The sequence below is a fragment of the Hetaerina americana genome, unplaced genomic scaffold (assembly GCF_022747635.1).
Source record: "Hetaerina americana unplaced genomic scaffold, ioHetAmer1.1.p SCAF_12, whole genome shotgun sequence".
Lineage (NCBI taxonomy): Eukaryota > Metazoa > Arthropoda > Insecta > Odonata > Calopterygidae > Hetaerina > Hetaerina americana.
Genome location: NW_027286292.1, coordinates 4,231,602 through 4,256,095, shown reverse-complemented (window position 1 = coordinate 4,256,095; position 24,494 = coordinate 4,231,602). Strand labels below are relative to the sequence as shown.

The window sequence follows — 24,494 nt, the reverse complement described above, 5'->3', positions numbered from 1 at the left end:
TTTCAAAGTAGTGTGAAAGTTCTTAGCATGAGAACTTTTTGTTCATGGTTTACTGAGCTCATAAATATCTTGGATAATGCTAGAATAAATATTATTATTTCACATGTGATTCAATACTAACCCAGCAACCAATGAGTCATCTGACCTGCGGTGGTTAATGTTACTGTAGTGTAATGTGTCTGCCAAAATTATTAATCATGAAATAATCACAGTAGTCATTGAGCATGGAAATATGATTACTAAGGGGATAGTCAGTTTGGGTTCAGGAAGGGTAAAGATGCACGTGATGACATTGCATTAATGAGGTCACTAATAGAGAGGAATATACAGGGTGCGACGCTTATTTCCTGACAAATTTCAATTTGAATTTCACGCAATATGTTCACGCAACACGCGTTCCATGGGAGGTCGTGATTGGCATTCTTGAAAGCTATAGGCATCTAGTAAACAGTCATAACCTCAAAATGGCCGAGATGTTACGTACAAGTGCAGAGTACAATCAAAGAACTGCTATTATCGAAAGTGTTCGGGCTGGGCATAATATTTTGAAATAGTTCAACTCTTCTGGTACCCCAGATTAACTGTTTATGATAATGTGGCTTAGTATAATGCTTTGGAGAAGTCTGGGGAAGGTTTCACTAACCCGGTGAGGAAATCTCATTCGAGGAAACATGTGCTTGTCTGCACCTTGTAGAATACTATCAAAATGTGTTTGCCTGTTTTGTAGATTTTAATGAGGCATTTCGTAGAATAAATTGGGAAAAGCTAATGAATGTTTTGCAGAAAATTGGAGTAGGTAGGAGAGATAGGAAACTTATCCGCAACCTGTACATGCCTCAGACTGCTCAGATGTGACTGGTGGATGGATAGTCTGGATGGAAAGCGTTAGGAAGAGAAGTAAGACAGGAGCATCCACTATCACCTGTGCTGTTCTGTTTATATTTAAAAAATGGTAAAAGAGGCTGGTGAAGAACTGGAGATGGGAATGAAAGTAGGCAGGGAGTTCATTGAATCAGGTTTTCTAATGATCATGCTTAAGTTTGTCAGTCAGCCAAGGGGTTCCAATCATTGCTGAATGCATTGAATAGTCAGTGCAATTGGTATGGGATGAGGATAAATGTAAACACAATGAAGATTATGCAGTTTTTGAAAAAGGGAAAGGCTATGTGAAACACTAAAATAGGAGGGTAAAAACTGGAGCGGGTAGAACACTTTACATTTTTCAGAAGTGTTTTGGATCCAAATAGTATGAACCTAAAGAGAAGAATTGCATTAGGCAAGGAAGCTTCTACTCGGAGGAGGGAATTGATGACAGGGTCTCTTTGAGTAAGGATGTAAGAAGAGGTTCATCAGAACTTTGATATGGAGCATAGTTTGGTATGGCGTGGAAACATGGTCTTTGAAGTAGGATGATAGGCATATATTGGAGGCTTTTGCAATGAGGGTGTGAAGAAGGATGTAAAAGTTGAAGTGGACAGAAAGGGAAACAAAGGAGAAAGTTCTAGGCATGGTTGGGGAAGAGAGGGAGAAATCCAAAGGAGGCAGGAAAGATGGATGCAGAGCATTTTGATTGGTAATTGGATGTTGAAGACTGATAGCAGAGAGGGGAGGAGGTTAACCAAGTGAGAGGGGGGCAGGAATAGAATAGGGATTTTCAATAGAATGAAAGGAGGAAGGAAGTAAACAGAATGGAGGAGGGGGCTTGTTGTAGTATAGAATGTTGGGTTGTGTTAAGAGAGCCACAGAAATTGTTGCTGTACCATTGGGTAGCTTGTGTTCATCCAAAACAAGCCTTAACTGTTAAATTACCAATACTATTTAATAATGAACTCAATTTTTCTTTGCATCTTTCTTTCATTGAAAATGAAAATGGAACCCACATTGTTTTTTTCTCAAGTTTTCTTTTTCTTCTCTCCTCAAATTACATCTTCATATCCGATAACCTTCTAATTTATTCAGTCTTTTATGAGGCAGGTTTATTAATGTTTGAAATCCTATAATATGTGGGCAATTCAATAAGTCCTAAGGTAAAAGCAGAAAATAAAATTAGTTTCGGTAGATTTTTTTAATTTGTAGCATAATTCCTATTAGTTACATACACTTTTCCTAGCATTTCTCTAACTTCTTTAAGTGACCCAAAAAATATGATTTCGAAAGGTACTCAAAATAGTGATCGGATTTGGGGATGACCTCCTCATTCAAAGTGAACAATTTTCCGCCAAGCCATTTTTTTAAGTTTGGAAATAAAAAAAAGTCAGTGCGGGCCATATTTTGTGAATATGGTAGATGTAATAATTCTCACTTTAATTCTATAATTTTTGGCATCAAAACTGACCAAGTTTGCTCCCATGTGTTATCTTAATGGAAGAGAACTTTTTTCTTTTCCAAATGAGGATTTTTTTCTTGATTTATTCACTCAACTGGTGTAATACGCATGATTTATCTATTTTCCTATGTGCAAGTAATCAATGTGGATGATTCTGCATGCACCCAAAAAACCATGACCATTGCCTTGTGAGCCAATTTGACCATCTACACCTTCTGTGGAGCTGGATTGCCTTTAGAAACCCACTGTATTGACTGTATCTAAGTCTTTGGAGTGTAGTAGTGTATCCATGCATTATCCATAGTATGTTTCGATGCAGAATCTCATCAGGATTGCAAAGGAAAAATGCCAAACCAGCCTCCAAATCAACCATACGATTGCATTTTATTTATCCCCTGAGAGCAAACACAGCACCCATTTCACTGAGATTTTTTCGCAGTCCATTTTTCATGCAGAATTGAAAACACTGTACCTTGTGACATGCCTGTGGCCTCAATTATTTCACAAACTTTGATTCGTTGATCACTCAAAACAATCTTGTTGATTTTTTCAATCATTTCAGAGGAAGTCACTTTCTGACATCCTGAATGATGTTTATCTTATTACTGGGCATATGTCCTCATCTAATCTCATTTTCCCAATTGTAAACAGTTGCAAACGGAGGAGTAGATGCGTCATGCGCATTGCCCAACTCGGCTTTGATTTCTTTTGATATTATTTCTTTTAAATAGAAGTGTTTTATTATGGCATGAAACTTTTTTTTTTACAGTTTCTAAATAGTCTAAAGTTTATTGCTTCAATTGACTATGATAAGGAAACCATGAGATGGATACAGCTGAAACTTTAACAGCAGTCTGCTGAAAGATGAGGCTAACTAATAGCCAATCTTTTCCTATACTATGAGTGCCATATCTTGGATTTTCTAAGAAATTATCGAACAATACACATAGTTCCTAATTTTCTTCAATAATTATAATGAAATTTTTGCATGATATTTCTTTTCACTACTCTTCCAACTGATATTTAATATAAAAATAGGACTTTGGTATGAAAACATATGGTGTGAAGACTCATCCATGGACATTAGTAATTCCTCTTCATGAAATTCAGTGTATTTAGTTTCCATTTGAACTATTGTAAATGGCAAATTCAAATTTGAATTTGCCTTGTATATATATTAATTGTATCTGAGTTATTGAGCGACTCATGCAGGTTAACTTTTGATTATAGAGAAAGTAAGAGACCAAGAGGTTTTGCCCCTGAATGCCTCATCTATCTTTGAGGGATGGCAAAGGTTTATAATATGATAGTAACTCAAATTTCTTTGCTTAGGCCAATGAGCAGGAACAAGGGAGATGAGCAAGAGTTCTTGGCCATTATGAAAACACTTAACCCTGTTCTGTTTATAAAATTGTTTTCTTTTTAATGTAGTAAATACATTTGATGTTTCTAATTCATCCCACAAATCCCAGTGGGATCATTCACCTTAAAACCAAACATTTGACTTTTGTGATTATATTAATCTCATTTTAGCCTTCGTATTAAGGCATTTTCACAAAAGAGAGTTCATGTACTGTCCCAAGTGCATCATATGATCTCTGCGTTTTATTTTGTTTTTGGATAAATAGTCATTTTTTTAAATGTATACTATTGCATAAGCTGTGAAATCTAAATTGGTATTGAATACATGATACTTAACTTGGAGCGACTTTGTGTCACTGAACTTTATCTGATGAGGGAGTTACTATTGTATGTCATTCTGCTTTTAATTTAACTGGCTAAAATAAACCTTTGTGGTTTTGCAGCTCGACATGATGAATATGGCCGTCCTCATATAAGGCCAAGTCAAAAATCATCATCTGTCAATCAGCAGCACCCTCATCAGCAGCAGCAACAGGTGCAGCGGGGGAGGAAAGTTGGTGTATTCACCATGGGGCCACATTCAGTATCTGATATGCCTAGCCGACCTGGATTTTGGTAATAATTCCATTTCTTAATAACAAATCATGTTTTCATTAATATTGCTAATTATCTTGAATGTTGGCCTTTTTGAGTTTAAGATCATACAAAGGTAAAAAGTAAACAGCTTCAGGGGTTATTAAGAATTCTTCTTTTTGGCAAAAAAATAGAATTTTTGGTTAAGAATTCACTAATAATTTCATGAAGCCAATTCATTTTTTTCATTTAAGTAACTCTTTCTAACCACTTAATTTAAGCTGAAAGTGATAGTATTAGAATTAATTTGTAATTGCTAATGTCCTATTTATTTAACATTGCACAGTCATTTAACCTTTCAATAAACTTCATCTACTAAATAATATCATATTTATTTCAGTGGAAGTAATTATATGTTTGCTGTAAATTTGCAAACTAAAATATTGCATGGTTCCTGACATATGCAAGGATAATAGAGACTTCCTCACTTAGCAGAGATTTGCTTGGCAAAAATGAATAATAATAACAATTCATGACAATAACAATTCATAATAATAACTATTCATAATAATAACTATCACTCACAAGCTTTTATAATTTTGTACATTCTAAACCTTGATAGTTTTTCAGACAAATCAAATTATTTGGCTAATAGGAAACTCATCCGATTGGTTTCAATGGGACATTACAAAACCCCAACAAGGGCTGGGGATTTAATAAGCATAATCAGTTCTCATTATTATATTGGTAAGTAAACTAAGTCCAGAGTAAATATTTGTATGAATCTCAAACTCGAACATTTCCACCATTGGTACCATAACCTGGTTTGCTTCTGCTCTCCATGCCCTATGTCATCCAGGGCCCATATGCGTGCCTACATTTTCTCACAAGCCATAATGTAAAAATCTGCTTTGAAAGGGGTGAAAAAAGGTTGATTAATAAAACAGAAAATGAAATTATTTTCCTCCAAATTATTTCTGGAGCTGTTATTTAACAATTTCATTTATAAAAGGTTGGAGAAATACTTGCACCAAATGCATAAGAGTGCGTAATAATTTTCAATTCACTTAATGGTGAATTTATGAGTAACAAAATCTGTCCCAAGTTGGGGTACACATATGTTTTATTTTATCAGAGGTCAAGATGGAACATCTATTACCATGATGTGGGGTGAGTTTGGTCTCTTTTATATTCAGTCATTTTTATGCATCATCATATTTTTCCATATTTGTGTAAACCAAGATTGAAAGTATTAAACTCTTTATAAACATATTCAAATGAAATTATTGACTTTGTAATGCACACACTTCTAAGAGTGTGTGGAGAACTACAAAGTCAATAATTTCATTTCAATATGTTATGCGTATTCCATAAAGTTATGCCGAAGACAACAAACTCTTTAGAAACATTATGAAAAGAAAGAAAATGAAGTTACTTCATTTTTACCTTCAGGAAATAATCAGTGATACCGTCTGAGCATGCATCTTAGGGTGTTATGACTTGGACCCACACACATTTGTGTTTCTTTTCAGAATTAGCTGTTTCATAACAATAGGCATACATATGTTTATTTAGATATATTGTTATGTTGATGTAATCATTTATTAATGGTGTCATTATATTTAAAGTTAGTAAAATGATTTTACTCTTTTGTTTTATATTGGCAAACATTGAAATGGAGAAGCAAGCAACTAGCATTTAGTAATTTTGCATTTTCTCTTGATTAAATCATGAAAGTAAATGGACTGGTACAATACAAATCTCATCATTCTTAAATACGAAAGAAATTTTGTACAGGGTTGATATTTATTTATTTTAACTGCTAAATTAGACTGAAATGAAGGTAAAATTCTGCAGGTTTGGAAAAATTGTTGAAGAAAATAGGAAAATGTTTTTTAAACAAAATATTAATATACGTATCAACTTGAATTATATTTTTAATAATGAGTTTTAAAGAAAGGGTGTAATGGAATTGTTTCTTCATTTATCATCCTTTATTTGAGAAAAATAGTTCAGTCTTTTACAACGGTTGCGACTAAATTTATTGACACCAACATTGAAGTGCAAATCACACATTAGTTAAAATATTATAATTGCAAACATTGACATTTATGCAACTTAATACTTCAATCAACATTGACACTGTTAGTTAAACTGATGAAAATGAAGCAGCCCCTTGGCTGAGCCAGATAATGAACAATTTGTGTTCTCTGTCTGCACTGTACAGTCATCAGCAATCTTGAGAAACCTGGAGTAAATCCCCTCGAAAGTAGTTTGTTTCCATTATCATTCAGCGTTTCAGCATCACCATGTTATCAATTTGAGGATTTGTATGTAGTATTCCTCCAAACTCACGTGTTACTCACCAATCTCTTCATTCCTAGCTCCTTGCACTGATATCTTCCATTACTTGTTTCTCTAGTTCATCCTTGGCCTTGTACTGTATAATTCCTTCCATCAATGTTTCCATCAGTTATGGATTAGTCAAGAAGATATCATCTCTCAGGATATATCCAATTTTCTTACAATTCTTCTTGTGTCCTCTATAGATTTCTCTTTTCATCCTTTTCAATCTACTTTCTCCATTGCTCTTATCATCCATGTGTTGCATCCATTGAAAAGTAGACTCCATCTATAAATTTCAACAAAATGCTCTTTTCTATGTTAATAATATTTGCTGAAAGTAGTTGTTTCTTCTGATGGAAAGCCATCTGTACCACTCCTATTCTACCTACTAAATCTCTCTTTTTTTTCATTGCTAGAGAACTTACTTCCAAAATATCAAAACTTTCCTCTTGTTCGAGGATGTATTTATGTAGGCTTAATTGAAGACTTTCTATCATACCTTGGCTGCAGAACATTACCTTGCCGTTAGTCCTGTTTATCTTGAGGTTATATGCGGGTCGTTCAATTAATCCTTAGGAATACATAGAATAACAAATTAGTATATGCAGATTTTTTAGTTTTCAATATAATATCCTTTTAATTACTTTCACTTTTCTCAGTGTTTCTCATATTTTTTTAAGCTATCCAAAAAGTGGGATTTAAAAAAAATAGACATCTGTGGGGTGATGACCTCATTTGATGTGACACGGTTTTTGCCTAGCCATTTTTTCAAGTGATATGCCATTAATTTCATTCAATTCAGCTTTGATGTCTATCAATGTTATGTTTTTTAAAAAAACGTGTGTAATCTTGGCACTAAACTTATTTTTCCCATTCGTTGAAATAAACAGATGTTCATTGCTTCAATGGACTATTAAAATGAAACCATAAGATGCATGTAGCTGAAACTTAAACAGCAGTCTAGTGAGAATGAGGCTTACTAAAGGCAAACCTTTTCTGATTCTTCGAGTGCCATGTCTTCGATTTTCTAAGGAATCAGTGAACAACCGATGTACTATTTACTTAATAGCTGGATAAAAAAAACTGAAGTTCTTTCTTCAATGTATACAGGGTGCAGTGCAAAAATCCGGACAAATTAAACAATTTTCGGTAACATTTTTTTACAACAAAAATGAAAATGCTTACAAACCTTTTGTCCTAAATTGTTTGTATGGCCATAAACAATTTTATTCAATGTATTCTCCACTTACTTGAATGACAGCTTCCATTCTCAGTGTGGAGCATTTGAAGGCCTGTTTTAAATCGCCATGGTCCATATTGGTGAATTCAGTTCCAAGAATGGCTCTCAGTAATGTAATCTTTGAATGTTTGGACTCATTGTTAATCTTTCAACCATGCTGCTTGCATAGTAGTTCAACAGATTTAAATCTGGGCAGTAGGGAGACCAGAATTATTTGAACCATATCAACATTGTCCTATCACTAATTTTGCACCAAATGATTCGTATGGGCTGACGCACCAACTTCCTGGAAAATGTATGACCTTCCAGATGACATATTTTTCATCCACCACTTGACTACATTTGTCAGAACACACAAATAAACGTCTTTGTTGATACTATCCTCTTTGTTAAAGAAATGTGGTGGTGTGACATCACCCTCACTGGGCACAACTCCTAGCTTGCGAATATTTTCCAGAAATATTGTTCTGGAAGCAATGGGGACATCTTTCGGATCATGGGGAGCCAGGGGCATTCTTACCATTGGTTTTCACATACAAAGTAAAATTTTTTTCATCAGAAAGAAATTCATTCACCCAGCAGCATTGTTTTTTAATGAACACAAAAGCAGCTTGTAACATTCAGCTTGCTTTGCTCCAGCAGCTTTGGAAAGCATCTGTCTTATTTTAATGTTGTGAAACTTGTAGCAGAAGTCCTCCTCAATGATTTGACACACAGACTCTTCACTCACACCGACAATTTTTAGATCGATTCTCCTGCATCCTCAAAAATGAGCTCCTGAGTCTGTTGAATGCTGTCGGGCATCCTGTCAATGTGCTCTTTCAAGTGAGTTTTGCGCTCAACTGCTGCAGAACTGTTGTCTGACTTTTCTGACTCATTATACTTTGCAACAATATCATATACTATGGCTCTCAGGTATTGAACAGAATAATTTCTGTTGCCAAGCAACCAGTATGTGCACTTTCAATAATTGCAGGTCTTTGGTTATAATCGGCACATGTTCTCAGCATTGCGACCATTTTGAGGTTATGACTGTTCAGTACATAAGTCAAACTTATTTGGGTGCCAGTGGCAATCTCTACATATGGTATAAAATAGCAGGAGTTCTGAATTGAATTTTATCCGGCCATACCTACCACACCCTGTACTCATACTTATATTATTATTATACAAACCTCACTTTTTTAAATATAGAATTCTAAGGTGCACAAAATAGCCTTACTTTGATATGAAACCCTGGTCGCACATGTAGCAGAGAAAAATAAATCTATATTTCCTCAATTGTATAGGAGAGTTACACGTACAACTGCCATGTAGAGGGAAAATTATTGAGGGAATCAATTTAAAAAATATTCAGTCATGTAGGGGCAATGTTTAAGCGATAAACAATTCAGTTCTCAAAGTGAATATTTTTCTTATGTTAGATGTTTAACTTGGTTGATCAAATGCTGTTTCATTGTGGCTCTGGCCAGCAATGAGCTGAATTATCCTAAATCAGTCATGGGCCATCTGGTAAATTCATTTATCGTTTGAATGACTGGTCAATCTCTAAAGTTAGGCAAGGAATCAATTAGGGGTGGGGTAGTTCAGTACATTGACAGACTAGAGTTCATAAACACAAGGTGGTGTTAGTGAAATATAAAGTAATTTAAAACATAGCAATTCTTTTCTCAATTGATTTTAATGGGTTGCATTAGTTCATCTCTGACCAGTTTCCAACAGGTACTTATCATATCCATTGGTATTGTCGCGCAACAGTTTGCATTATAGTCAGAGTCTTCAGTTTGAAGATAGGAAGACACCATTTTAACATTGATCTATATGTCATGCGGCCATGTTGCTGATGCATTGCCTAATCTTGGAGCGGATACAGGAATAAATTGCCAATAATTTTTTTCTTCTAAATTTCAGGGGATAAAAACTGTAGGCATAAAATTTAATACAATACTGGATTCATGATGCAGAAAGCTAATCTCAGTCAGTAAATTATGTGTTGAAAATATGTCCAGCATGATCTCATACATTTTCTCTCCTTGTAGCTAAGCTGACTAGGAAGTTAAATTGTTATACAATGTTAAGCTGAGGAAGTATAACGTCAGGTAAATATTTGTTAAGGATTTGGCAGTGGCTAAACAGAAAGCGCTTAGAGTCAGGTAATACGTGAATTCTTGAAATGCCTGTTAAAATTCGCTTGATGTGTGTGAAAAATCATATCTATGACAACGAAGTGGTTCAAATCTTGGAAATTAGTGTTGAACAGAAATTTATAAGGGACAATAGGTTTTTATGCATGATCTATTTTGCAGTTAAAAAATACCCTAGGAAAAAGCAAGTGGGATATCAAAAATCAAAATGTAATACTATAATTACTTTTTGAGGACGCTTCACCATGTTCACCATAGTATGAAGTCAGTAAAATTATTTTATTATTAGTATAGCATATTGAACATAATGACTTTCCCAAGGAATACTTCAATCTAAAGAGATTAGAGGCTGGCTAGTTGCAGTGGTGCTTTAATTACACTATATGTGGTGCAATATGTGCTCAGAGATCTGCAGCTACATGTTAGTGGATCAGGGAGAGCAAATGAGACTTTTTGTTACTATATATATACTATTAAATCTTTTTATGGTGAAGGAGTGGACCTGGAAATGTACAGTCAGAAGCAGGGCAGACTCCTCCAGTTTCCCAAGGATCATGTCATTCAGCCCCATCAGATTTCAAGCAAAGCGCCTTGCGTTTTGGAGAGGAAAGTGTTTATGAAAGGTTTGAAAGCATTATTCCTTTGTGTTTGCATATTTAGCTTCTTGAAATATTCCCATTCATACATGATTTTTTTTTAAATGCACCATTCCCTTTGCAACTGCTATTATTTCTCCCCAAGAGTCATATATTATTCCTGAAATATCACTTAATATTGTGATCAAATTCTATACCTCAAATCTTGGCACAATTCTAAAAATTGCATGTTGTGACTCATTCACAATATACAATTTTGGTGGCTGAAATATTATTTCCAGGTTATAATAGTCGTGGATTTTACAGTGCATGATTCTAAAAACATAATATGATTGTTTATATCACAGTATTGTATCCTAGAGCTGATGTGGCACAAAGTAATAATTGCAAGGCAGTATTCCAAGGCATAAATATATTCACTTAAAAGCATGTAGCCCAGATTCCATTGTTTTTCACTTATGTTCCTGGTAGAATATAAGTACAGGTGCATTCAGCAGACTAGCAAGGGCCAGGAAATGTTTCTATTTATTTAAGGGAAAAGGGAATAAAGCTACTCCTGTAATGGGAATAGGTTTTTTTACATTATAACTTAATAGAAAATTAAACAGCAGGTAAGTCAGTAGAAGTAGGTTGTATCCACCCGTTAAATACAGCATTTTTAGTTATTGAATTTTGTACAATTTTTAGTGAAGTACTTTATAAATAATATTTAGCTTAATATGCCTAAAAATTTTTTCATCTGTTAAACAAATAATCTTCGTTTTTTAATTTTATTAAAATACATGAGACAAACCAATTCTAAAATGCATGCTAAAATCATTATAAAACATTGATTGATTATAGCATAGAACAAAACTGTGTGGAATGGTGATGAAGTCAACAAAAAATACTACGTATCAAAAACCAATAAAAATACACATATTGAAAAAATGTGTGCATATGATGTTTGTACTTCCTTCCTCCCTTCATTCCATCCAGCATCCCTATCCTATTCCTGCCCTTTCTTTGTTTGCCTAACATTCTCCCCTCTATCACGGTTTTCAACATCCCACTGCTGATCAATACGCCCTTCATCGATTTTCCTGCCTCCTTAGGTTTTATCCCAAAAAACCCCTCTCCTTGCCCACCATATCTAGTACTTTCTCATTTGTTTTCCTTTTGGTCCAATTCACCTTCACCATCCTTCTCCACACCTACATTTCAAAAGCCTCCAATCTACGCCTATCCTTCAGCTTCAGTGACAATGTTTCCACACCGTACATAACTACGCTCCATATCAAAGTTTTTATGAGTCTTTTCTTAACATCCTTACTCAATGTCCCTGTCATCAACTCCCTCCTTCTTGTGAAAGCCTCTTTGCCTCGCGCAATTCATCTCCTTACTTCCCTACTACTTTGACCATGTTGCTCCAAAACACTTCCTAGATACGTAAACTGTTCTACCTACTCTATTTTTTGCCCTCATATTTTAATGTTTAGCTTAGCCTTTTTCTTTCTAGAAAATCGCATAACCTTTGTTTTATTTATATTGATTCTCATCTGGTATCTATCACACTGAATTTCTAATTCGCTCAGCAATGCTTATAACCATTTGTCTGACTGACAAACTAAAGCTTGGTCATGAGCAAGCTTTAGCTGACTGATATTGCCTATTCCCCAGCAACTTTCATTCCTACATGCAGTACTTACCATGCCTCTTTAATCATTTCCTCCTCATGGACAACCCTGCTTTACTCCTCTCCCTAACTCTGCCCATCCGGACTATCCGTTCCCCACTCACACCTGAGCAGTCTGAAACATGTACAGGTTGTGGATTAGCCTCCTGTCCCTCCAATCTATTCCTCTTTCCTGCAGTATACTCATTAGTTTTCCAAATTCAGTCAATCAAAAGCCTTTTCAAAATCTACAAAACAGGCAAATACTTCCCAGCTGTATGGAAAATCAAACTTATTTTTCTGTATTCCTCACATGTTGATTGCCTCTACCTTTTTTGGAATAGGAGCTAACACTTATCTCACAATCTTATGGCCAAATTCCTTCCTCATTGATGCTACAAATCAGTCCATATACTCATCCTCCCACATTATCCTAAACCTTTTAGTAGTTCCGCAGGAATGTTGTCTACCCCCACAGCCTTATTTGATTTCATCTCCCTTAATGGCCTTCCTATCTTATTGTTGAGTATGCCTGGACCTAAGCTATCTTCATATTTTCTCTCTATGTCTAAGCTTGTTGGTCTAAGTTCTTTACCATACAGTTCCTCTATACATTCCTTCCATCTCTCTTGAATCTTTTCTGTTTCAACAATTATCTTACCCGACTTATCTCTAACTGTAAACACATATCTTCCCATCTTACTTCCCAATAGTACTTTAACCTTCTAGTATAGAGCACCAGTTTCAGTTCCCTTCCTCTGCAAACTTTCCATATCTTTGCACTACTTCTTCCACCATGCTTCTTCTGCTCCGTTTGTTACCAACTCAATTTATTATTTAACTCTTTGTTCTCTGTCCTTCTACCTATCTCTGTATTTCATTCTTCCATTTCCTTATCTTGCTCACCTTTCTAAAGATCTCATCCATGATCCATGGCTTCCTTGTCCTTTTCCCATTAACGGTTCCGATAGTTTTATTTGTGGCTTTTGATATCCTTTTTTTGATGTAGGTTGCTGGATTTTTTTCAGGAGTTATAAAATATTTATTTGGTCGTTGTGTCCATGCAAAACCTACATTAACCAGTAGATTACTTAATAATAATATATGATATTGGGTATGACAAGTTAATGTTTCAATTCCAGGCATATGATGCTTTGCAGATTACTGGATATGATTGATAGCAGTATGCCAACCATAGCATATAGCAAAGGCCTGAAAGATGAAAATTAGAAACAATACATAAAAATTGTCATTTCCTGATAATACTCTGAAATTTTGTGCATCTAGATACCTCACAAAATTTGGCTGTAATAAATTCATGACATAGGTGCTTCACCATTGAGATAGATTATATTATGAATTTAATAGGTACAATAACATGTTGGTTATTATGGAGATAAGTGAAAAATAAAAAACTTGTATAATTAATATTGCTTTGGCAGCGTAAGGACAGTGCAGTCATACTGAAGAGGTAGTTATTTATTCATACTACACTCCCAGGAGACTGCATAAAGCTTTGCAGCTGTCTCTGCAAAACATATAACCAGTTTCAATGAACAGCCATTTTAGGTTAATTATTATGGAAGAGAATTGAGAAAGGTGAGCTGCCCTCAGTTTGGCATTCATGATTTTGGACTTTGAAAAACAATAATAGGCTTTTAAAAATTAGAAAATTTTTAGTACCTGACAAAAATAATTCTTTACTTACATCAATTGGCTGGAAAGTTTATTTTCATTCAGGTGAGTCAAAGTGTCAGAAATTGTAACTATGCAATGCACCTTCTTCTCTTTCAACATTGGGTGGGGGGTCCAAGTAGATAATTTGACACAGAAGGCATTTAAAATATTGCATTGGGTAATGAGAAATTTAAAAGGAAGTAGTGTAGCCACAAAAGGAATAGCATATAAGGTACTGGTTATCCCTATCCTAGAACACTCCTCCATAGTATGGGATCCATATGAGGTGGGGCATAGTAAAAAGATAGAAAAAGTTCAAAGAAAGGCAGCAAGATATGTACTCGGAAGGTACAAAAGAACAGATGGTGTCACAGAAATGTTAGATATACTGAAATGGGAGAGTTTGAAAAATAGAAGAAAAAGGAGTAGGTTAGGCGCGATGTATAGAATTGTTAAAAAGGACAAAGCTTGGGAAGATTTATGGCAAGGGATAGAAAAGCCTAACTTTAAGGGAAAAAACGACCATAGTTTCAAAATAAAAATAAGGATGCAAAAAACAAATAAGAAAAAATACTCTTTTTTTAAATAGAACTATTATTGATTGGAACCAGCTGCCTGGAGGTTTGTTTGAGCCCTTTCCATCCAATTTTAGAAGTTTTAAGTATAAATGTAAAGCAGCCACTGGGTAATAAACTTCATTGTAATTATTAAAATATTGTTTTTATGTGATGTGGACGGCATTTTGTATGTGATGTGGAAGTTTGTTTGTATGTGATGTGGAAGTGTCATTGTATGTAAGAATATTTTGTCTCTTATTTGTTTTTCTAGTGAGTGTATGTATGTAATTTTTGTTGTAAGAATTATCTTTGACCAAACTTGACCGTTGCCACCAGGAAAATCACCTAATTGCAACGTAATTCTAAAATAATAATTCCAAGTCCTCAGACATTATTGTACTTTGACAACCTATGTTAAAAAAGTGTGACTGTAGCCTCACAAAATCAATATTGCTACATTATAATTGTTACTAATAATATTTACAGATTCATGAGATGAATTGTATCATATTGTGGATAAATACTTATCAACTTATTCAATTTCCCACAAATAAAGGACACCATGTTCACAAGGATAATTTAAAATCACCCTTGAGATAGTTTGAATAATTCGTAACCAGGTTTTTTTCTGTGAAAATATTTGCTTTGATGTTTATTACGAGTAATTATTCTTCCATTTTACATATGACTGAGAAGCAACTTGGTACTTACACTAGACAATTAATGAGCTGCTCAGGAGTGAAGGGTATTGCATTTTAGAGTGCTTACTTAGAATTGTATAGCATATATGAATATTGTGCAATCCTGTCAATAAAAGTTAAAATAATTGCATAATAATATTATGCATTTTAGAATGAACAAAATCGTTCTTTTTTATTGAATCAGTTTCTCTAATTAATCAGTTTCTTAAAATTTAAAATCGGTTTATGCAGGAAAGGGAAAATTTGCTAATGTATCCCAATCAATAAAATGTACATAAATGGACTTATATTCAAGGCAAATGCTGAATAATAGAGAATGAGGATTTAAAATTCAAATGTGAAGGAGGAGGATTGAGATATGAAACTCAATGAAAGAAAGGATTTGGATTTGACCATCCCTAAATATTATAGTTAATCATATCATTATTTATCAAAATCTAAATTATCCTTAGGAATACCTCTGATAAAATTAATTTGGCACAAAAACTTATGCTGGACACATATGCTTTTGGAATGTATCTGAACAACAAATTGGGGTTATATGCTGCTGCATTTTATTTATTATCCCAAATTTCTTCTAACTACACATACGTAAAGCATTTTTAACAGTCATCATTTTTAAAGGATGTTGTTGACATAAAATGAAACCCATGGTATGTCTGGCTTTAATTACAACAATAAAGTGAGGAACAAAAGCTAGTTTACTTAAAAAAGAATACAATGATCATACACAAATTCAAATCACTGTACAATTTATGCATTGATTTCATTATTCGAGGAGGCTTATATTTAAAATTGTAACTCTCATCCATTTATTCAAAGGAATTTCCTGTGGAATGTTGGAAATTAGTAATTTTCTGGGATAAGGTTACAATAATAGATAAAGTATCATTTATAGATTTTAAATGTCATTTCTTGTGGATCACTTGTTGAACTAATTATGCAGCATTAATTGCATGTAATAGTTTTGTAAACTAATACTTTGGTGCACATTTATTGCATTTCTCATTCTTCTCTGTTCTGTTTTCTGTAGTATATTTAGCTAAATGTATAGAAATGTATGTTTTGCCATTGTCCTATGTAGCATATTAATAATAGTTAACATGGTAATAGTGTGGATTGAGAATTTAGATGTAATTATAAATGTTTATTTATTTCTTGCTTGTTATCCCAGGAGGCTAGGGAGGAATAGTTATGTGTACAGTAAATTGATATGTTTCTGTTATAAAAGCATTTCTCAGTACTTATGTCACATATAATATCCTTGCTAAAATTTATAATACAAACAGCAACAAACTAATCATATATACTAGATATAGTATTATCAGTCATTAAAACAGATGCTATCAGAGTTATTACTTCCTTCACTAGGTTTAAATTTAAATAGAAATTATTTTTCTTCCATGATAAATCCAAGCCTTTGCCATTATGTTATACTCCTTAGAAATTCTAAGTATTCAATCTTAAGTTTTTCATTTCATTTTGGGACTTTGGAGTTAATGTTCCTAGGAGTGCTCTTGCTTTGTTACAGAAAGCCATTTTGTAAAAAAACAGATAACTCATGCATTTTCTCCTTTCATTCAGCTTAAGAATTATATAAAATTTAAACAGATTATCGCATGACACACATCCTATTTTTATGCTGCACCTTTGCTTCACAGTCTCTGTAAAACAGCTGTCAAAGAAATCGTTTTGGTTAACTTCAGTGCAATCCACTTTGAATACCTTTAGTTTCAAATTGTTTTTGTATGAAGTACCCAAATTACAACAGCATATTCCACTTTACTGCCTTCTGCATTGGCACATTCTATGTCTTTAGAATGAACTTGAGTAAATCATTTCATCAGAAATTCATAACAGATATTGAATCCATGGTGGAGTATGGTAAGTGTATAATCTGGTGGAATTATTCCTTCTCTTCCATGAGGTAGTTCTCAGTGACCAAACTTGTTCTCCTTGACACTCTTGCATATTCCATGCTCATTAAGTTTTCAGATCTAGCTGAAATGGACATGGATGGAAAGGAGATGAAAAAACTGACAAAATATCAACCTGCTTAATGTTAACTGAGGCCAATGTACTTTTTCTACTCTATCAAGTTGATTGTACTCATCGGTATGAAAGCCTCACTGACGGACCACATAAGTATATCTTAGCCTCTAGGGTGAAGGTGAATACACTCACTGTGGGCATGCAGGAGGCCATCCCCCATCTCCTTGGGGTCCCTTCATCATTACCAGATGCATGATCTAACAATCTGGTAGTCATACATTTGTACATGGCTATAAACTATGGTACAACTCCAATTCCAAATCTCCAGCCTCAGTTGCCACTACTGTGAAAATGTAATTACTACAAGCATAACTTCCTTTGCAGCAATGTTCTCATCATTAATTAGGAATGTCCAAACAAATATATCAACAAAAAGTGATTTTTTATATCTACTCCTGTCTTAGAATCAGTTTTGATTTTAATTCAATGTCTCTAATTCCACAGAATTTTATCATTCATATTGTGCAATTATTTCTGCTATATCATAATAACCAGTAAGATTTTTCCATGTTTATTGTCTTAGTTATATAGCTCTGAATCTAGTGAATGCATGCCATATGCCTGTAGTAACAAAGAGAAACACAATTGGTTTAAACAATAACAAATTTACACACCAAACAAAAAGTAATTTGAATGTTTAAATCCAAAGGCTCAAATTATCGTCAACTGCTTGTAGTATTTTCCATCACTCATCTCTCCCCAGCAAGATTTTCTAACGTTAAGTTGTTTTTCTCAATTTTTACTCCAGCTTCCTACTACCACCCATGTACTATGTTTACTGGGAAGTGTTAAATAGCACTATACTATCTATTTTGGGTGAGGGAGACAGGTATTAAAGGAAAAACTAACTCAGATTCCCACTCTGGCCCTGGGTGGTGCCCGCCAGCCCACAGTCTTCTGATAGGATGTGAATGAATTAAATGTCAATTAAGTGATTTGGTACCTTTAAAAGGTACAATTTTCATGTGAAATGTACCTCATCCATGTGACTGGTCAATCATTTCATCACCTTTTGTGTGCATTGTGTCTGCCAGTGTTGACCTCTTTCACCGACAAGCAGGTACCATGCATTTTGTTTTGATGTGAGTGTTTCAATTCATTTTTTGCCTTTTTGAAAGCAAACTAACAAATGGGGTGAATTTTGTGGTGAAGACAAAAGGCTTTGGCTAAGGGCCAAATAGTTATAAATTATCCTGGTTGTACGAATTCCAATTACCCTGGAATTAGTATACGCTATTGTTAATCATCCTCACCTCAATCACCAATTTATAATACAAGAAAACCTCAGGTCTGCTTTCATGCTGAACACAGACCACCATTCCCTCAAAGATGCAAGACTTCATGGAGCATTTGGTGGAAACTGGGAAATGATGCTTTACAATTCATGGTGCTGCACGGTCAGAGTTTTAGATCTCCATTAGTCAATAAACATTCTTATGATAAAGAAATCACCCACTCATATTGATAAATCTCTGTTCTGCATGTTGAATAAGTTTTTAATCACTATACTTATATTGTATTTCATTCTTTAAATCTGGGAATTTCTTTCTCCTTCATGAGTGGATGCCCTGTAGATAACCTTTAAAATTGTAACTGTAGAATAATATAACCAATAACGAATGGAAATTGAATTCATTTTAAATTTTACTTACACATCAATTAAAAGTGAAATGTTTTACTCTAATTCAGTCTGAAAATATTGCATCTTTTGGGCATCTTATTAAGTCTAATTTACTATTTGCCATTATTACTGTTTCTTATGATAATATCTGGAAATTATTCTCTTTCTTACTTTACTTAATTCTATTCTTGCAAGTTTTTGAAATTTAGAATTATTCTCCTCAAGGTTTTTCTTTATGAAAAAAAATAGAGAATTATCATTACTTGAGGTACTCTTCCCTATCCTCTCGCTCACTGCATTGGCCACTTTATTTGGGAACACGGTCTGTGCTATATTCCTCCATGGAAGTTGCATGTAATTTATTGGATCCGTAGTTCCAAAAATTAGTTTTGGCACATTGTGATATATATTGATGATTTTGTAATTACATTTTTTTCTTCAATTTACTAAATGAATCTTGCCTGTGATAATTTCCTACCATATTGGCCAATGGTCATTAAAATGATATCATTACACAAAATGTTTTTAATGTTCTATTAATTCATACTTAATAGTTTTATAATAAAAATATTTTGTTCATTAGTTTTATTAAATTGCCATGCATAAATTTTTCCTTTCTCCATACATTAGGTTTTTATTGGCACGGAAGCTTTGTCAACATAAGATTATTCAAAATCACTGCAGATACTCTTAGCATTTAGAGCTGTTACAAATTGGAATGGAATGCAAACATGATTTCCTCTAATATTATAAATCTCATTGTTGTACAAATAAAAATAACTTAATTTCGACAAATAATAATAGAATATTATAAGCACTAATATGACTTGATATGTTATTTTTCCAATGTGCAGGTGCTGTGAATGTGGATCTGTTAGGGAAGAGTATAGTGATGAAGAGCTAGGACTATGCATTATAGTGCTGGGAACTTTTGTGCACCGTGAACCTGCTCTTGCTGCACCACTCTTGCCAGAAGTGTTGCGCGTTGTAGCTAAGTATGAATATTCTCATGATTTATATGTTGATATAGTATAATTTACCTGTTGGTCAAGTATAGTAGATATATCTAGGGGGATGCGGCAGTCCAGAGGTAGAGCATTGGACTATTGACTGGAGGGCCTGGTCTCTTTGGGTACCCTCGGCTTCACCCATTCTATATGATTTTTCTAATACAAATCTTCCCGGGAAACCATAGCCGGCTAAGGGAAAGGATCTGGCCCCCCAAACCTGGTGTGTGAATTATTACTATGAATATTACTCGTATTTGGTGAACTCCACCATTACCTACAACCTTGACATGGTGGAAGGGCTTGTTCATTCCAGTGACCCCTAGAGCTGTGCTGGTGGCAGCAATGATAATTGCTCCTGGTAGGCTCACCCATGAGGACCCATATAGGTTGAAGGTTTGGAGCCAGACAAAAGGTAGTCTATGCAGCATCTGTTCCTTAGTGAGGCAGGTGCATAGGCATCTGACCCCAGTGGGGTGGCCATTGAGTGATGTTGTTGCATTGAAAACACTATTGAGGAAGGCAATGGGAAACCACCTCAATTATTAATTCCATGATTTTTACTGTGGACAGTACAGAGAAATTGAGTCCTGACAACTATGTGACTCAGGCATATAAGCCATGTGTTGTGCCTGGCAGCAGGAGAGGCAAGACTTCCACAGTCGTCATCTCATGAAAGCCTTGCAAAGCTAAACTGGCAGCGACAGCAGCAGCACAGAAGATGCAGAAGAAGTAGATCGAATTGGAATAGGAACTTGAAATATTAGGACAATGTTGAGGATAGGAAAGTTAAAGAATGAAAGTGAGAGAGAGAAGGAAAAAATATAGATATTTTAAGTCTATGCTTGGCAAGATGGAAGGATAGTGGGGATTATTGGAGTGTTAGTTAGCCGAGTACTATCAAGGAATTAATGGGAATATATCAAAAAAGGGATGTTGAAAGGTGCAAATAACACTATGGGAACCATTAACGGGAAAAGAACAAGGAAGCCATGGATCATGGGTGAGATCTTTAGAAAGGTGAGCAAGATAAGGAAATGGAAGAATGAAATACAGAGATAGGTAGAAGGACAGAGAACAAAGAGTTAAATAATAAATTGAGTTGGTAACAAACGGAGCAGAAGAAGCATGGTGGAAGAAGTAGTGCAAAGATATGGAAAGTTTGCAGAGGAAGGGAACTGAAACTGGTGCTCTATACTAGAAGGTTAAAGTACTATTGGGAAGTAAGATGGGAAGATATGTGTTTACAGTTAGAGATAAGTCGGGTAAGATAATTGTTGAAACAGAAAAGATTCAAGAGAGATGGAAGGAATGTATAGAGGAACTGTATGGTAAAGAACTTAGACCAACAAGCTTAGACATAGAGAGAAAATATGAAGATAGCTTAGGTCCAGGCATACTCAACAATAAGATAGGAAGGCCATTAAGGGAGATGAAATCAAATAAGGCTGTGGGGGTAGACAACATTCCTGCGGAACTACTAAAAGGTTTAGGATAATGTGGGAGGATGAGTATATGGACTGATTTGTAGCATCAATGAGGAAGGAATTTGGCCATAAGATTGTGAGATAAGTGTTAGCTCCTATTCCAAAAAAGGTAGAGGCAATCAACATGTGAGGAATACAGAAAAATAAGTTTGATTTTCCATACAGCTGGGAAGTATTTGCCTGTTTTGTAGATTTTGAAAAGGCTTTTGATTGACTGAATTTGGAAAACTAATGAGTATACTGCAGGAAAGAGGAATAGATTGGAGGGACAGGAGGCTAATCCACAACCTGTACATGTTTCAGACTGCTCAGGTGTGAGTGGGGAACGGATAGTCCGGATGGGCAGAGTTAGGGAGAGGAGTAAAGCAGGGTTGTCCATGAGGAGGAAATGATTAAAGAGGCATGGTAAGTACTGCATGTAGGAATGAAAGTTGCTGGGGAATAGGCAATATCAGTCAGCTAAAGCTTGCTCATGACCAAGCTTTAGTTTGTCAGTCAGACAAATGGTTATAAGCATTGCTGAGCGAATTAGAAATTCAGTTTGATAGATACCAGATGAGAATCAATATAAATAAAACAAAGGTTATGCGATTTTCTAGAAAGAAAAAGGCTAAGCTAAACATTAAAGTAGGAGGGAAAAAAATAAGAGTAGGTTGAACAGTTTACGTATCTAGGAAGTGTTTTGGGCCAACATGGTCAAAGTAGTAGGGACATAAGGAGAAAGATTGCACAAGGCAAAGAGGCTTTCACAAGGAGGAGGGAGTTGATGACAGGGACATTGAGTAAGGATCTTAAGGAAAGGCTCATCAAAACTTTGAAATGGAGTGTAGTTATGTTCCGCGTGGAAACATGGTCACTGAAGCAGGATGATACGCGTATATTGGAGGCTTTTGAAATGTGGGTGTGGAGAAGGTGAAGTGGACAGAAAGGGCATCAAATGAGGAAGTGCTAGGTATAGTGGGGGAACAGAGGGGATTGTTAGGAGAAATGATAAGGCAGCAGGAAAAATGGTAAAAAACATATTGGTCGGCAGTGGGATTTGACGATTGATTGAGGGAAGAATGTTAGGCAAATGAGGAAAGGGTAGGAATAGGATAGGGATGTTGGATGGGATGGAGGTATGAAGGAAGTATACAGAGATGAAGAGGGACCTGTTTTAGAGCAGAATGTTGGGTTGTGTTTTTTTCAGAGAAACGAAACATCTATTTGGTACTTGTGTTTATCCAAAACCTACCTTAACTGGTATGTTACCTAAAAATATAGATATAAAAATCTATTTATTTATTTATTCTGAAGATGGTAGCCTACCCATCAAAAGGTCATATATTCGTGACTGTCCATTCTTTGTGTTTCTATGTTTAGTTGAGTTTTGACTTGCAGTTGATGTACTGAACTGTAGTTTGAGAAGGAAATGGTGTACGTGTGGTAAGTTTTGACTTGCAGTTGATGTACTGAACTGTAGTTTGAGAAGGAAATGGTGTACCCTTGAAGCATACCTTCAGATTGACTATTTTATCAGTTTTCCCTTTTTTCCAAGGCTTGACTCTTTCCACAATCTCTTCCTTCTATGTCCTGACTATTACTTCATATCCCAACCCCCCACCTCATTTACCAATCAATATTTATGACTCATGATAACTAGCTTCTTTGCTTTGAAAATGGCTGTTTAAGCAGTTCAAAACCTGGGTTGGTGAATTAAAAACTTTTTGATCTTTCTGCAGTGTTTCTTTTTGTCCTATTTCCATGTCCATTTTCTTACAGTTGTGGTCACCTTTAGTGACTTCTACTCTGGTTGTCTCAGCTGGCATTTCCACAGACTGATGGTTGTGGAGTCCTAACTAACCTTCACCCGAGAGGGAATGACCTCTTTCCAGTGAAATGAGTGCCAGGGTACCCACTACTCATAAATATTTCTGCTCATTATAATTTTATGGATTGTAATGTGATGGGGTTCCCTGTGGTCTTGATTAATTTTTTAAATGTGTAGCCATCTCTTAGACAGATACTCCATTCAGATCATATTTATTTTATCCAGGTAAAATATATCTTCCTGTTGTACATATTCTGCATGAACAGCCTTTTTTTTGGCTCTTAATATTTCATGTTTGCAAGATGGATGGCCCTACGAGGATCACTCAACATATCTACTTCTAGTACACCTCTATGAGGCTCAGAAATGTGTAAACCCTTCTGCCATGTCTAGGTTGTTTCCATGAGGATTGACTTCCATTCCTACTTCCAAAAATCAAAATTATTTTACCCACCAAAGATTTAATTTGCTAGCAATAATTCTACAGCAAGAAATACTTAGTATATGAGGACATATTATGTAGAAGATGTCTGTGGATTCCATATTAAATGAGACAATTATTCAATATTGCTATGGTGGATTATATTGATTGCTACTGTGCAGTCAGATTTTTTCATTATCAGCAAGAAGAATAATTTTTTAATAGGCTAAATGTCAACCTATTCATTAACTTTGCATAGTTAGTGGAGCTGGAAGGGATGAGGAAGGAGGTGTACTCAATAATCATTCTATCCAGAGCTCTAAAATGCCTCCCCTCAATCTTGCTTCTTCTGTGAAAAATTACTCTAGTTATTGTTTTCCTTTCATTTCAGAGTGGCCTTGAATGCAACATACCCATGGCAAAGTGAAACAAATATCTATCTACCTGGAGGAGCCATAAGCGTTGCTCATCAATTCCTGCGTTGTGTCTTACATCAGCTTGCTCCAAATGGAGTTTTTGTGCAGATGTTTCAGACACAAGTCGATGGTAATTTCACTAATATTACTCATTATAATTACATTGAACTGTTATTTTTACTCCTAGGAATTTACTTTTTATGCACCATGTTTGGAGTAAATGGTAGTTAGGCAGATACGATACAGATAACTATGTTAAGTTAAAAAAAGTTTTCATTTTATGGTAAACTTTTTATAATGATGCATGAAAAAGTGACATAGGAAATAGAGTTTTTGTTGTTATAGTGTACTCACTTCATAGTAAACTCCCTTTTGTTTCACTGCCAATACAAGAACCTTGACTAATGAACTTCATTGTGAAATCATCATGTCATTTGAATTGTATGTGATATACTCTCCTTCTACTAACTAACATAGTTGCAAAACACCTTGAATTGAAATTTG

General features: G+C 34.9%; 1 protein-coding gene across 1 annotated transcript in view; it reads left to right on the top strand.

Moving 5' to 3' along the window:
• Positions 1 to 24,494, top strand: part of unc79 (UNC-79 domain-containing protein) — a 197,243-nt gene that overhangs the window by 146,458 nt on the left and 26,291 nt on the right. The window contains exons 39-42 of the mRNA XM_071582616.1: positions 4,132 to 4,303; positions 10,486 to 10,614; positions 19,704 to 19,844; positions 23,966 to 24,120. Of these exons, the coding sequence (XP_071438717.1) occupies positions 4,132 to 4,303; positions 10,486 to 10,614; positions 19,704 to 19,844; positions 23,966 to 24,120 (597 nt within the window). The remainder of the gene's footprint in view (positions 1 to 4,131; positions 4,304 to 10,485; positions 10,615 to 19,703; positions 19,845 to 23,965; positions 24,121 to 24,494) is intronic.